Source organism: Cornus florida, unplaced genomic scaffold (genome assembly GCF_030987335.1).
Source record: "Cornus florida cultivar Cherokee Brave unplaced genomic scaffold, ASM3098733v1 CherokeeBrave_3.0.0_Hap2_Chr03, whole genome shotgun sequence".
Lineage (NCBI taxonomy): Eukaryota > Viridiplantae > Streptophyta > Magnoliopsida > Cornales > Cornaceae > Cornus > Cornus florida.
In genome coordinates, this window is record NW_026775573.1 from 25,748,187 (window position 1) to 25,762,380 (window position 14,194).

The window sequence follows — 14,194 nt, forward strand, 5'->3', positions numbered from 1 at the left end:
TTTTTAATCTAAAAAATCTTGATTGTTAGTTTACTTTTATGGCTATTGCACATTTAGTGGTATAAAATACAATTATAATAAAGCAAGAGAGAGAGTGAAAAATTGTAGAAAGAGAGAATTAGGTTCTTCGTCTTCCTCATCAATTCTTCTGCACAGATAATGAGTGTGAGTACTCAAGATCCCAAACCGACCCAATCAACCCCCACCAACTTAACCTCAATCAGACCACTCAATGAAATCACCCCCCCAACCCAATTGCACCACCACCGACACCTCGGCAAAACCCACCATCGTGACACCTCGCCATCAACCCCCACCAACTTAACGTCAATCAAACCACCCAATCAACCCCCACCACCTCTCGCCGCCCATTGCACCACCACCGAAACCTCGTCAAAACCCACCATCGTGACACCTCGATCAAACCACCCAACCATCCCCCACCACCATTGTCTTTATCTTTCTACCACCAAACCATAAGCCTTACATCAAAATCAATATGTATAATCACACACACACACACACACACACAACATCAAAGTCAATCTCTTCTCCAATCGAGATTGAAACCCTCTCCATCTTCGTCTCCAGCAGAGTGGAACACAATGAAATTGTTGACCCATTTCCGTCTCTAATTGAAACGCTAAACAATACGCTCTACATCTCAAATCAAAACCCTAAATAAATTCGAATCAATTACCAGACACGTCTCCAAACGAAACCCTAAACAAATTCTGATCAATTTCCAGAAACGTGGTCTGGAATCCATTATATCCCTCAATCAGAACCCCCATCAATTTTCTTTCTTAACCACACCGTGACACCTTTCTTAAACGCACATTGACATACCCAGATATGCATACACATATTTGAGGAGAAGATCATGGAATTTGAGAAAACCACAGCTACACGTCCACACTCGCCGCTGACTCGAATTCCACCATGGTTTCATCAAAGTCGTCTCCTTCGGCGACCAACAAACCCGGCCATATGACGATTCGCTGTCTGCGAACCCATCAGACCTGAACATGATGGAAGGAGTTCTGTGTGTGTGTGTGTGTGTGTGTGGGGTGGGGGGGATATGAGGTATGAAGGTGATTTGGTAATTGTATTTTCTTTAAAGAGGACAGAATTGTCTTCATGGACATTACAGGGGTAGTATAGTCATTTTGAGGGTGAGAAAGTAATGATGTCAGCGTTGACTGTGCCAGAAGCTGACCAGATGGGTGTGTTTTTTACAAAGTTTTTAAATTAAGGTAGGTAAGCGAAATTATCCAAATTAGAGGGGATGCAGGCGTGATTTGACCTATCTGCAGGGGAGGTAACTGTAAATTACCTTAGATATAAACAAGTAACTTTAATTTGCGATTTTTTTTTTGAATTCGTGCGATTTATATATGAATTATAAAGAAGAATTTTGTCACCATATTTTGGGAAGAAAAAAAAAAATAGTACAAGAAGTTTTGCGAGTGACAAAGAACAAAATAAAAATTAAGGTGTGATTGCCATTATCTATCTTTTTCTCATCATTTCCTTTCATTTTAAAAAGGAAAAGAATTTACCAATGCTGACTTGAAAAGCTTACATTTGCTTAAGTACCAATTTTGTTTTGGGAATAAAAAATTAAAATTTTGTTGGATTTGAGTCCTCTAAGTTAAATATTTTTAAAGTTATTCTAAGTTAAATTATCTGCAAATTGACACGTGATATTTAAAATCTATTTGCTACTTGTGTTAAACTATGTCAATTAATTTAGGATTAATTTCATTAATAACCCCTGAGGTTTAACCAAATATCACTCTAAAACAACTTTCAAAAATTACTGTCACCCATATTGTATATATTTGTTCCGTTTTTCACTCACGCCCCAATCGTCACATGCAGAGTTTTGACACCATGTAAATTAACTAAAATACCCTTTGACTTTGTCAAAATGATGCTTTGACCTACAAAACTAGATTAAAAGACTAAATTATCCCTAAATATTTTTCAATTTACAATTATATTATATTATATTATATATATATATATATATATAAATGGAAAAACTATTATACAAAACTACCCCTACTAAAATCTACCACCTCATAAAAATTATGGGTGTTTATGTAATTTTAAAAACCTACCCACTCATATATCACGCACATTTCTCTTTTTCCTTCCCATTTGGAGGTTATGGAGATCAGATAACCCAATTGTGAATTAAAAAAAAAAAAACCAATTGAGTAATTAATGTCTGGTACACAAACCAATCAATCGTAACTCATTCAATAAAAGAAAAAATTGAGACCAATAATTAACAAATTTCAAACCATTGCAAACAGAGCCTATCGCTTGGCCGGCGTTTGCCGTCTGAAATTCCACTCCGATCGTGGCCTTGGAGTGCGAGCGTAACGTGACGAGATTTGTTTGGCCGGCGCTGTCCCAAATCTGGACCTGACCTTCTATCCTTCTTCATGTGAATATATATATATATATATATATATATATATATATATATATGTGTATGTATATATAGATAAATGAGAGGTTGTGGATCGGAGATCAGACAGCAAGGAACGACGTCGCGCAGAGAGAAGAAGGTGAAGGCGTAATATTAACCATTTTTTTTAATGTCAGATTCTTATATGTTTCTAATTCTACATCAAAATGTTGCTTCAAGCAAATCTCAGATGTGTTCGATTCAGAGACATCCGCTATACAAAATTTCGTCCCCCACTGATAAAGCGCTACATGTATAATCTTAGCAGTCAAAGTTTGGAATCTGACCTTCCATTTCCACTAGTCGGTCCACCAGAAATTTACACCCCGACCCCAGCCATCAGCAAACCCTTCACGGATTTGATGGTCTCCGGTTACAATAAGGAGCCACTAAATATGGGTTTGACACAAAACCCCTCCCCAGATTTCTTATCCACTGGAAATTCATGTCTAGATTTCTTCTTCTATGTGGTTCCTGATATACCCTCCAAAGCAATAACCCGCCGGTTACAGTTAGCCTTGGACCAAGACCCTCTGATTGCTCTTAAACTTGTATGCAACTTGAGAGGTGTTCGAGGCACCGGAAAAGGGGACAAATAAGGATTCTACGCGGCGGCCTTGTGGCTTCATGGGAGTCACCCCAAAACTCTAGCTCACAGGGTCGATGGTGATTTGGGTTTTTGTTTGTGGGAATGATTGTTTCAGATAAAACCTAGTCGGAATCGTTGCTGGTCTTCATTATCTTTGGAGTAGTTCCATCACCGTCGCCATCATCATCGCCGTCGTTGTTGCTGGTGCAAGGCCACCTAGCCTATTTGTATATATATTTGTGTATATATATATACACACACACATATATATTTTAGAGAGAGAAACTGTCAGGGACAATTTTGTCTTTTTAAATTTATTGATATTTTAGTTTAAAATGAATTTTAAAAATAAGGGTAGATTTGTCTTTTCACACGTTTTTTACGGTGTTAATGATGAAAAAGTAAAATTGAACCTAAGTGATAGTAATTCTCGAAAGTTGTTTCAGAGTGATATTTGGTCAAACCTGAGGGGGCGTTAGTGAAATTAACCCATTAATTTAATTAAAAGTTTAAAATTGTACCGTTTTGAGATAAGAAAAATTTATCAAAATTTGAAAACTGTACCTTTTGAAAATAAGAAAAATTCACCATACTTTAACGACGTTAACATCATTCTCTCTCCTCATCTTTTCTGGAAAACAATCGCTCCCTCTCCCTCTCCTCTTGCTTATTCCCACGATTGGGGAAATATTTCGAGCCAAAAATGAATGTGCAAATTAAAAGCCTTTGTGGTGGATTTTGTAGTTTAAATTTTAAAAAAAGAGGGGAATTTTGCAATTCAGATTTCAGAAAAAGAGAGTGAACCAAAACTTCTAGGCGCCAAAAATGGTGGGAAAGAGCATTCATTTTTGGCACAAAATATTCCCCCAATCATCTTTTTTTGGAAAAGATGAGGGAGAGAGAACGACGTAAACTTCGTTAAAGAATAGTGATTTTTTTATTTTTTAATTTCAAAATGGTACAGTTTTCAAACTTTGGTAAAATTTTTTTGTCTCAAAACAATGCGGCTTTCAAACTTTCTTTAAATTAGTTGACGTGATTTAACACAAATAGTAGATAGATTTTAAATGTCACATGTCAATCTGTAGAGAATTCAACTTCGGATAACTTAGAGGATCTAAGTCCAATTTTGTTAGATGATAATTTGAGTCCCTATAAATCCATAAAATCCATACCAATTTATTTGGCATTCTAGCACTTTTTCTTGGATTTTAGCCAACTACCTATATATAATAAAAAGGATAAATTTACATTGAGGTTTAAATTACACAAAGTTATTACTTTAATCGCCTGCAAGTGTGCTCAATAACACTCCTTCCCTTATTATTATTATTCTTTATAAAATTATCATCTTGCCGTTCCTTTTAATAGGGCTAAAATCATAAAAACCCCTTGTTGTTTCCAAGAACGTCATATAACCCCCCAGTTATAAAAAAATCCCTTGAACTAGCAAAAACTATCACGTTGCCCACATTAAGTTATTGCGAAATGATAACAATGCCCTTGATAGTATTTTAATATTTTATTAAACTAAAATTATAATGTGAGAAGGGCAATTTTGTCATTACGAATTACAAGGTTATTTTGGTCAGCAAAATGATGTAACTGTCGCACATGATTTTCACGTGATACGGTCCTATTAATTTTAGACGGGAAGCTAACGGGGATGGAGTGATTAAGGGAGTTAATTGATAGTTTTTGAAAGCAAGAGGGAGGTTTTATGATTTTCACCTTATTTTTTAATAGTGTCGAATAAAATAATAAGTTTTCATAAAAAAATTAAAATATAAAAGATATTATTGACTTTTTACACTTAAAAGAGTGTCAAAGTAATACAAGCTAAACGGTTTATTTATATGTACGTTATCTAGGCCCTGTTTGGCGAAACTTTTACTTTCTAAAATTCCTTCCACTCAATCGGCTTTGAAGAATGCATTTTGATAAAAGGAATTTAAAACAAAAAAGTTGTTTGGTGGATAAATTGTTTGAAGCTCTTTTAACTAGTAACATAATTTAACTTGACAATTATATCCTTAATAAACCATGAATAATAGTAAAGAGTTGAATTGGAATGTACAAAGAAGGAAAGAAAAAAAAATCATAATTAAAGTGATGGAGTGAAATTGCTAATGATATAACAACGATTAATTGGCAAACTGAAGATCAGGATATACAAATTTAACCCAATTTACATTGTAGAATTTTTTTTTTTCCTTGACTACATGATAGAAGTTGAAAGGGATGGAAAAAAGAAAAGGAAAGAAAAATAAACAAAAGAGAGAGATGGCAGCAAAAATATTCCATTTTTATTCTTATTTATATTTATAAATCACTTTAACAGCGGAATGGGTAGCCTTCAAAAAAGAAAAAAAAATTATACACACACACACACACACATATATATATATTGTGTGTGTGTGTGTCTATATATATATATATATATATATATATTTTAGAGGAAAAAAAATTATTTAGAATTCCACATAGATTGAAGTTTGGATGAGAGTTTATAAATCTTGGAACTCTTCAGACAATGAAGTCAAATAGGAGGCAATATTATTTTTTCATGCAACTGCTCAATCTTTTTGTTCTTCCTTTGTTGAATTGTTTTTCAATAATATTTTTTTCAATGAAGTTTTGTGAAATTTTGCTCAGCATTATTTTTTAAAATTTTTCGGTAGAGAACGAAAGAAGAAGATGATGTAAAAATAGAAAGATAAAAGTTTGCAATGAAATTCAGTAATAGAAATAAGTTAAATAATGGACAATATTGAAATTTTATATTTATTACTTAAAAAAGTGTGTAGTTTGTGGGAAGTCAATTAGGAAACATATTTGATTGGCTTTGGTCAATCGGAGACTTTTTAAAAGTCCATTTCAGAAATTTTACTAAACGCTCTTTATTATTGGCAAATGACTTTTTGTACTTAGAAGCCCGTTTTGAGGTTACAGAAAGTCCAGCCAAACAAGTCCCTAATCTTTAGAGAAGTATAGTGTAATTTATCTTAATAAAAACTTACCAACAGGCCTGTGACTTAGTGGTATAAGGTTCATACTTCTCAAAGGGAGGTTAGAGGTTCGAACCTCACTGGATACAGTATGTGTGAGTTTCCCAAATTAAAAAAAAAAAAGCTTGATAGCAAAAAGTAAAAACTTTGTTTAGTCGATGGATTGATTCCTAGGATATGCCATTTCATAGTATTGGGCCCACCACAAGTCACACATTCTTTTTGTAGAGCATAAAAACTCATTTTTCCGTGGATGGTATAATATCATATAAATTTAAAATAGGCCAAGTGCAAAAAACACTCTTATAATATGTTTACAGTGCATATTGCATTCCTTTCGTGCAAAAAACACTCCTAAACTATAACATTTGTGCAAATAGATCCTATTTATAAAAATTGGACTAAAATGCCCTTAGCAACACATTTTATAATATATATATAATATTTTGTGAAATGACTAAAAAGGGTTTAGCCCTTCTTCTTCATCTTGGTGGTTGCCTCTGTTATTTATTTATTTATTTATTTTTCTGTATTTCTGATGGAGCTTCATCCGTGTCTTTGTTAGCTCCTTGGTTTCTCATTTTATCTGTTTCCTCTGTACCTCTGTATCACTTTTCCTGACCTCTCTATTGAATCTGTTGTAAAAAAAATAATAATAAAAAAATAAAATAAAATGTATTGTGTTAGGTGCCGGATTTTTTTTGTCCTTTAGTCCGTGTAACCTTTTTTTTTCTTCCCTATTTAGTTTCAGTATTGTTGCAGTTCAGTCCAGTAGCTTAATCTCCGGCAAAACTTATTAACTTGTAAAACTTGAACTTCCACTTCCAACTTGACTGGTTGTTGCTGTATTTGTATGTTCCAGCAAACTCTTATATAATGTCAAATAATGTCACAAGTTAAAGGGCATTAGGTTATGACTTAATATTAAAAGTGAGTTACCTGTTTGGGTGGACCTACTTTGCATGTTCTCTTGTTGTGCCCATATTCTCCCACTGTGAGCATTGTTGGGATTTGCTCTTTCTAGCATCACTAGTTGCAGGTGCAGGTTCATCTTCATCTCCTTTCCTGGCTTTTTTTTGTCTAACTTTTTTCTTGGAACTGAAGCTTCCACATGGCTACAATGCACATAAGTCCACAATCTCTGATCAGGTACTGAGTGAATCATACTAGAATGAGTTCTCATGTATGGATCACAAAACTGTTTAATATCTATTCTTTGTGTGTTATGGCTTCAGTTGCATATTTGCATGGGATGCCATGCTTATAATAATTAAAAAGTACCTATTCAAATCGCATCTTTTCATATTTGGTTCACACCCTTTGATAATTAAGGAAAAAAATTTATGAATAGAAAAAAATTACACGAATTTATTTCTTTAAACTTTTACTTTTGTGCACTGGATTGGCAAATTATTAATAGAAAATTATAAATTCTTCTATATCTTAGCTAATAGTCAGCGCTAAGGTCCTTATCAATCCCACAAGCCTACTCAAGACTAGGTTCTTTCAACTGTTGGTCCATATTTCGACTGAAAGTCTTTTTCTTCTTTGTGGCTGTTTGGGTATGAAACTGTGAAATATATATATATATATATATATATATATATATATATATATATCATTATCAATTGCTAGTCTTGTTGTAGTACACCGACCATGTTTTGGAGTAAGACACTAATATGCATAATATAATGGTGTGTTAGCGCCGCAAAACAGATTAAGTCTAGAAGTCATTTAACGCATGAAAATGATAAAATAGTCTTATCAAACTAATCTAATTTTTGTTACGTGAGTAAAAAATAATATTATGATATTGTTATTAACTATAATGTTATTATGATGATGTCATTATCATTTACTTAACTAACTTTTTTAAATTTGTTAATTAAATATTCAAGAGATACTGATACAATGTTCCAAAGGCAACATTAAAGTCTTTTAAAATTGATACTGGAAGAGTTCAAAGTATTAAATTGATAATACAGGTAAGAGTTTTCAATAGTAAAAAGACATGGATGCTATATATGTCCAAGCGATACCTAGTTTAAACTTCCATTACAACCCCCTCTTTCTCGCTCTATCTTCATTTTCTCTCTCTAGGCAGCCATGGACTCAGAATCTACCAAACTGGAGATGTTCTTCTTCCCATTTGTGGGTGGAGGTCACTTGATCCCAATGATAGACCTCGCCAGACTATTTGCCTCTCACGGTGTCAAAGCCACCATACTCGCAATCCCAAACGACGCCGTCGTCTTCCACAAAGTCATCAACCGCGACAAAAGCTCCGGCCACGACATCCACCTCCACACCCTCCAACCACCGCCCGGCGAGCAGCTCACCACCATCTCCTCCGTCGACATGTCGGCCCCGCCCTTCACCGACACCTCCATCCTCCAAGAACCCCTCAAGCAGCTCCTCCTCCGCCGCCGCCCCGACTGCCTCGTCACCGACACGTTCCACCGCTGGGTCCCCGACGTCGTCGACGCCATCGGCGTCCCCAGAGTCATCTTCAACGGCAATTGCTGCTTCTCTCGCGTCTGCGAAGACAGTATTAAAAAACACGAGCCTCATCTGAAGGTGGGTTCTGATTCAGAGCCTTTCGTTCTCGAGGGTCTTCCTGATCGGATCGAATTGACGAGGTCTCAGCTTTCGATCTTCGCGAGAAGAGAAATTGAATTTCCCGGGAAATCCACGAGAGCCGAGCAAAACAGCTTTGCCCAAGTCATCAATAGCTTTTATGAATTGGAGCCTGCTTATGTTGATTGTTTCAGAAATGTCATGGGAAATAAGGCATATCTAATCGGACCCGTCTCGCTCTGCAACAGAAACGTTGCAGATAAAGCCGAAAGAGGGCAAAATTCCGCCATTGATGAACAGAGCTGCTTGAAATGGCTCGATTCAAAAACTCCCAATTCAGTTTTATATGTTAGTTTTGGTAGCCTAGTTCGATTGAAGCCGACTCAGCTCCATGAAATTGCTTACGGTCTCGAGTCGTCTGATTACAGTTTCATTTTGGTGATCGGAAAAATAATGGAATCTAATGAGAAAAGTGATAAAAATTGGTTACCCGATGGGTTTAAGCAGAGAATGATGGAAACCCAGAAAGGGTTGATCATCAAAGGGTGGGCTCCACAGTTACTGATCTTGGAACACGAGGCGGTGGGGGGTTTTATCACCCACTGTGGGTGGAATTCGACTCTGGAGGGTGTTTGCGCTGGCGTGCCGATGGTGACTTGGCCGCTCTCGGCGGAGCAGTTCTACAATGAGAAGCTGGTGACGGAGGTGTTGCGGATTGGGGTGAGGGTGGGGAGTTTGGAGTGGGCGTCGTGGAATATGGAGAGGAAGGAGGTGGTGGGGAGGGAGAAGGTGGAGGCGGCGGTGCGGCGGTTGATGGGAGGCGGTGAGACGCCGGAGATGAGGCGTCGGGCGAAGGAGTTGGCGGAGAAGGCGAGGAGAGCGGTGGAAGAAGGTGGGTCCTCTTATAATGACGCTGTTGCTTTGATTGAGGAGTTGAAGACTCGCCGGAAAGAAGGATTGGGTTCGGCCGGAGATTCGCACTGAGTCGTCGGAGAACTTCGTGGAGGTGGTGGGGGTGGTTATGCAGCAACACAGTGAATATCAAAATTGTTATCCTAGTTTTTCATACATTTTTATCCCTTTATTCTTTTTTGTTTTCTTAACAGTGAACATAAAATTTTGTTGCAAAAAAGAAAAGAAAAGAAACGAAGTGGAAGCGGAGGTCTTAATTGTATTTGATATAAATAATTAATTAGTCAATTTATTGTAAATATTTGGTATAACTATCACTATTTTTCTTTAAATTATTTTTAAAACTTACCCGACCAGATTTTTTATTATGAAAACTTATCCAGGTTTTCTTATTAAGGAGAATGAATTTGTGATACATATCATTTTCCAAACATAATTGTAATTTGTAACCAAAGTGAATAAGAAAATAACCCCAAAACAAAAAATTAGCAAAAATAATATAATAGATAAAAACATGTAACTTTAATTTGCAAAAATTCTTCCTTTATTTATTTATTTATTATTTTTTGAGTCGTGCAATTTATATATGATGAATTGAAAAGAAGAATTTTGTCACCATATTTTGGAAAAAAAATAATAGTACAGTAAGTTTTGCGGGTAACAAGAACAAAATAAAAATTCACATGTGATTACTATGATCTAGCTTTTTTCTCATCATTTCCTTTCATTTTAAAAAGGAAGAGAATTTACCAATGCTGACTTGAAAAGCTTACACTTGCTTAAGTACCAATTTTGTTTTAGAAATAAAAAATTGAAAATTTGTGAGATGATAATTTGAGTCTTTACAAATTCATACCAATTTATTTGGTATTATAGTTCTTTTTCTTAGATTTTAACCAACTACCTGTATATAATTTAAATTTGTTTAAATTACACAAATTTATTACTTTGATCTTATGCGAGTGTGCTCAATAATACTTTTTCTCTGATTATTATTATTATTTTTAAAATTACCATCTTGCCCATCCTTTGAGTGGGTTATTTTTTAATAGTGTTGGATCAAAAAGTAAATTTTTATAAAAAAATTTAAAATATAAAAAATATTATTAACTTTTCATACTAAAAAAGTGTCGAAGTAATATTTGCTAAATGATTTATTCATGTGTAATTTATTCTAATAAAAATTAATTTTTTTTGTTATTTTTAATTTATGATAATAAAAAGATAAGACTTGTATGTGGAATAAAACAAATGTTTTTATAATTCAGTAGGTTATTGCCTTCGGTGAATTTTGAAGTGTAAGATTTCGACTCTCTGCATTTCCTAATCTACTTGACAATCACACCTTTTTTTGCATCATATCCATTCTTTGATGGACACAATCTCTATAATTATGGACATAGTCAAATTAAAATTTCTCTTTCAAACTCATAATTTGAAGAAGACATTCAATACGCCATGTTGTTGGTATACTTATATAATTAAAAATAGATGATACCAGTTATTTGTTAGTAATTCTTTAGGCATGTACGAAATAAAGTCACTTAATTTGTATCGAAAAAATAAATATAACTATTTTATGTATAAAAAAAACTTGACAAAAAATTAATATGATGCGTTTTTATTGATGCACATAACTCTTCCAGAAAACTATGACAAAATACACTTCAATTAGATTCTTTTTATTATTCTTTAGGTATTTGAATTGGGGATATCCCATTATTAAAGAGAAAAAAAAAACAAAAGAAGAAGGAAAAAGAACTATTACCCGCCTTCTTTCTTTCGAATATGGGTTCTGGCGTCTGGCATGCATTTCCAATTTTCCATAGGTCCATGCGTACCCATGGCCTACAACGTGGGAGTTTATCTCTAGGAGTACACACTAAATTTAAACGGAATCAGTTTTAATGATTAAAATTGAAACTGGAATTAGAGCTGGTGGAACCAAATCGAATCAACGGTTTAGTTTCAAACCATGATTTTTTTTTTTTTAATTTTTTAATTTTTTACCTTTCAAAAATAAAAATAAAAATAAAAATAAAACCCTCAATAAATCACTGCTACATGAATTTAGCTTATTAAAGTAAATACAAATTTATACAACAAATGAATAATAATAAAACTCACAACCAAGAAATAAAATGTATATGTTATCTAAAATCAAATGAGCAATTATCTTCATTTTTTTGTCAAAGAAAAAATAAAATTTGATCCGGTTAAAGCAAGGAGCCCCCAAGGTGTAAGCGCTAAACCAAGCCCAATAGGTTTGAAGGCCCAGTTCATTTATGGAAGAGTCCAGGCCCAACACTGAAGCCAACAGTTATAGCATCAATAAAAAAATGAATAATGATAAGAGGACCAAAGAATTAACCCTGAATATGCACCGAATTTGACGTGTTTTTGGCCATTTCATCTACTTAAACAGTTTTCAAACGATAATTGTTTAACAAATGACAAGAATATCCTTAATATTTATCCTTTACTTTCTCTTTCTAAGTTTCTATCGCTTCACTTTTCTCTTTTCCGTTTGGTTAGATGGAAATAAGGTAGAAAAGAAAAGAAATAAAAAGTGAAAGAAAAGTGAAGTGAATAACAAGAAAAGTAATTTTCTAGCATGCATTTGGTTAGCATGAAAATTTATCCAAGAAAATTGTAGAAAAATATTAGTTTGTTAGTTTGGATAGCATGAAAGTGAAAAGAAAATGATTATACATACCAAAACTACCCTTTGAGAGAAAAATCAAATATTTCACCATATAACTATATATATATATATATATATATATATATATATATATATGCATATCCATACGGAATTAACTTGCATTAATATACCAAATCAAAAGTTCAATATGGTCTTTTAATAAAACATTCATAAAACAAAGTTTTTCCATAAAAATTTAAATAGTAGAAGAACTACTTGGGAAGAGTTGTCGAAGTAAAAACAAGTAACGCATCTCAGAAGGATAAATCAGAAAGGCTCTTGCTTTGATAGGATCAGCATTCAAGAACTCAAATGCATTCATTCGGCTAGGGATATCAAGCTCTTCAACATCCATCACAGCTTTGTAAAGTTCTGAATAATTGATACATGGCTTGCTTTTCTCATATGCATCAGCTAATCTTGCCATGTTATTTGCAATAGTAGTCATTGTTTCAGCAACACTTTCTGCGGTTCGTGGTTTCTTCACACGACGTTTTGATGGACATGAAGAAGATCCTTGGTTACGCTTGTCCCCAGTTGTTTGGCTACCAATATTACCCGATGGATTAGCAAAACAATTACCTTCAGAGTCACCTAAGTCATCCCCAATCATGTTGCCACCAGGATTCGCTAAAGGTGTATATTCCTCTTCACTATCATTCATTTGCTTTGACATATTAGCATTTATATCCTTCGCAGAACTAGCCCATTCTCCGGTTGCATGATCAGTGCCGCAAACTATAGTCAATTCATCAATCAAGTCATTTTTTTTTACCTCTTAAACCCTTTGCATCAGGATTTGCCTAGTCAACATTTGAAAGAATCAAATATTAATAAATAAATAAAAGGTAATATAAATGCATGCATCTAAAAAACTTGTAACTATCATTAAAAAGTCCACTGTAATGATAAAAAAAGGAAGTATGTAAAAGAAAAGTAAAATTGAAAGAAGAGAGTTAAGAATATGAATAAAGATAAGTAATCTTAGATTAATTTAAAAATTATCAAATAAAGTATTATTTGAAAATAAGTACATACCGTAACAAATGAAGCCCATACTTGATCGCTGCATTCTACCATTTTCATAACCCCATTCCAAGAAAATCCACTTTTGCTCAACATATCTTGAATAAGTCTATACTTTTTCTTAATAGTTTTCAAGCGATTAACACAATGTTCTCGATTTAGTGACAGCTGAAAATTTGAATTTAAAATTGAACAAGCTGTGGTATAAGTATGCTCTTTGAAACCTTTATCTACTTTATAGCCCTCATTAGCTTGATGCACAAGTTCCATAATAAGACAGTTATCCATCTCTTTAGACCATACCACATTCTTGCCTTTTTTCTTCCCATTTGGCTCCATTCCTATTATAAAAATTAATAATATCAACTAAATATTAAATCAAAGAAAAGAACAATAATTCAACAATTACATTCGAATAAAATTAAACTATACAATTCTAAACAATTTAAAGTTTTACCAAAACTAAACAATTGATGCAAAAAATTATTGTCATTGTAAGAATCCTTGAGAGTATAAACATAATGTTAGTACTACTAGTTAGCCTATTGGTTATCCTAAACAAACTCAGCAAAATTGTACCATTCAAGAATTTTATTGAGGAAAATAGAAATGCACTGCAATCTAATAAATACTTGTGTCCACCAAAATCAACTTATCATATACAAGCGAGCAAAATGTTGAAAAACAAGTTTACATTAATGATAATATAAATTCTAGCGACGTCCACTACTAAAATCATGCCACATTTCGTTCATTATTTGTGTTCGAATTCTCTTGCCTTCCCTTCCGTCTTCAGTCCTAGTTAAATGTGTCTCAACAACATCATGAGTATATACTGGTTGAGTACTAATCTCGTTATCAACATCATTTAAAAGTGGATCATCTGGCATCACTCC

General features: G+C 33.9%; 1 protein-coding gene across 1 annotated transcript; it reads left to right on the top strand.

The window, feature by feature from the left end:
• The first annotated feature begins 8,028 nt into the window (after nt 1-8,028).
• On the top strand, nt 8,029-10,395 carry LOC132300004 (abscisate beta-glucosyltransferase-like). Its single transcript, XM_059796931.1, has one exon. It carries the CDS (start codon nt 8,186-8,188, stop codon nt 9,638-9,640), a length of 1,455 nt encoding a protein of 484 aa, XP_059652914.1. The 5' UTR covers nt 8,029-8,185; the 3' UTR covers nt 9,641-10,395.
• Nucleotides 10,396-14,194: the final 3,799 nt, after the last annotated feature.

What these genes read in the sequence shown, in the direction of transcription:
- LOC132300004 (XM_059796931.1), top strand. Translation starts at nt 8,186, where the DNA reads ATGGACTCAGAATCTACCAAACTGGAGATGTTCTTCTTCCCATTTGTG.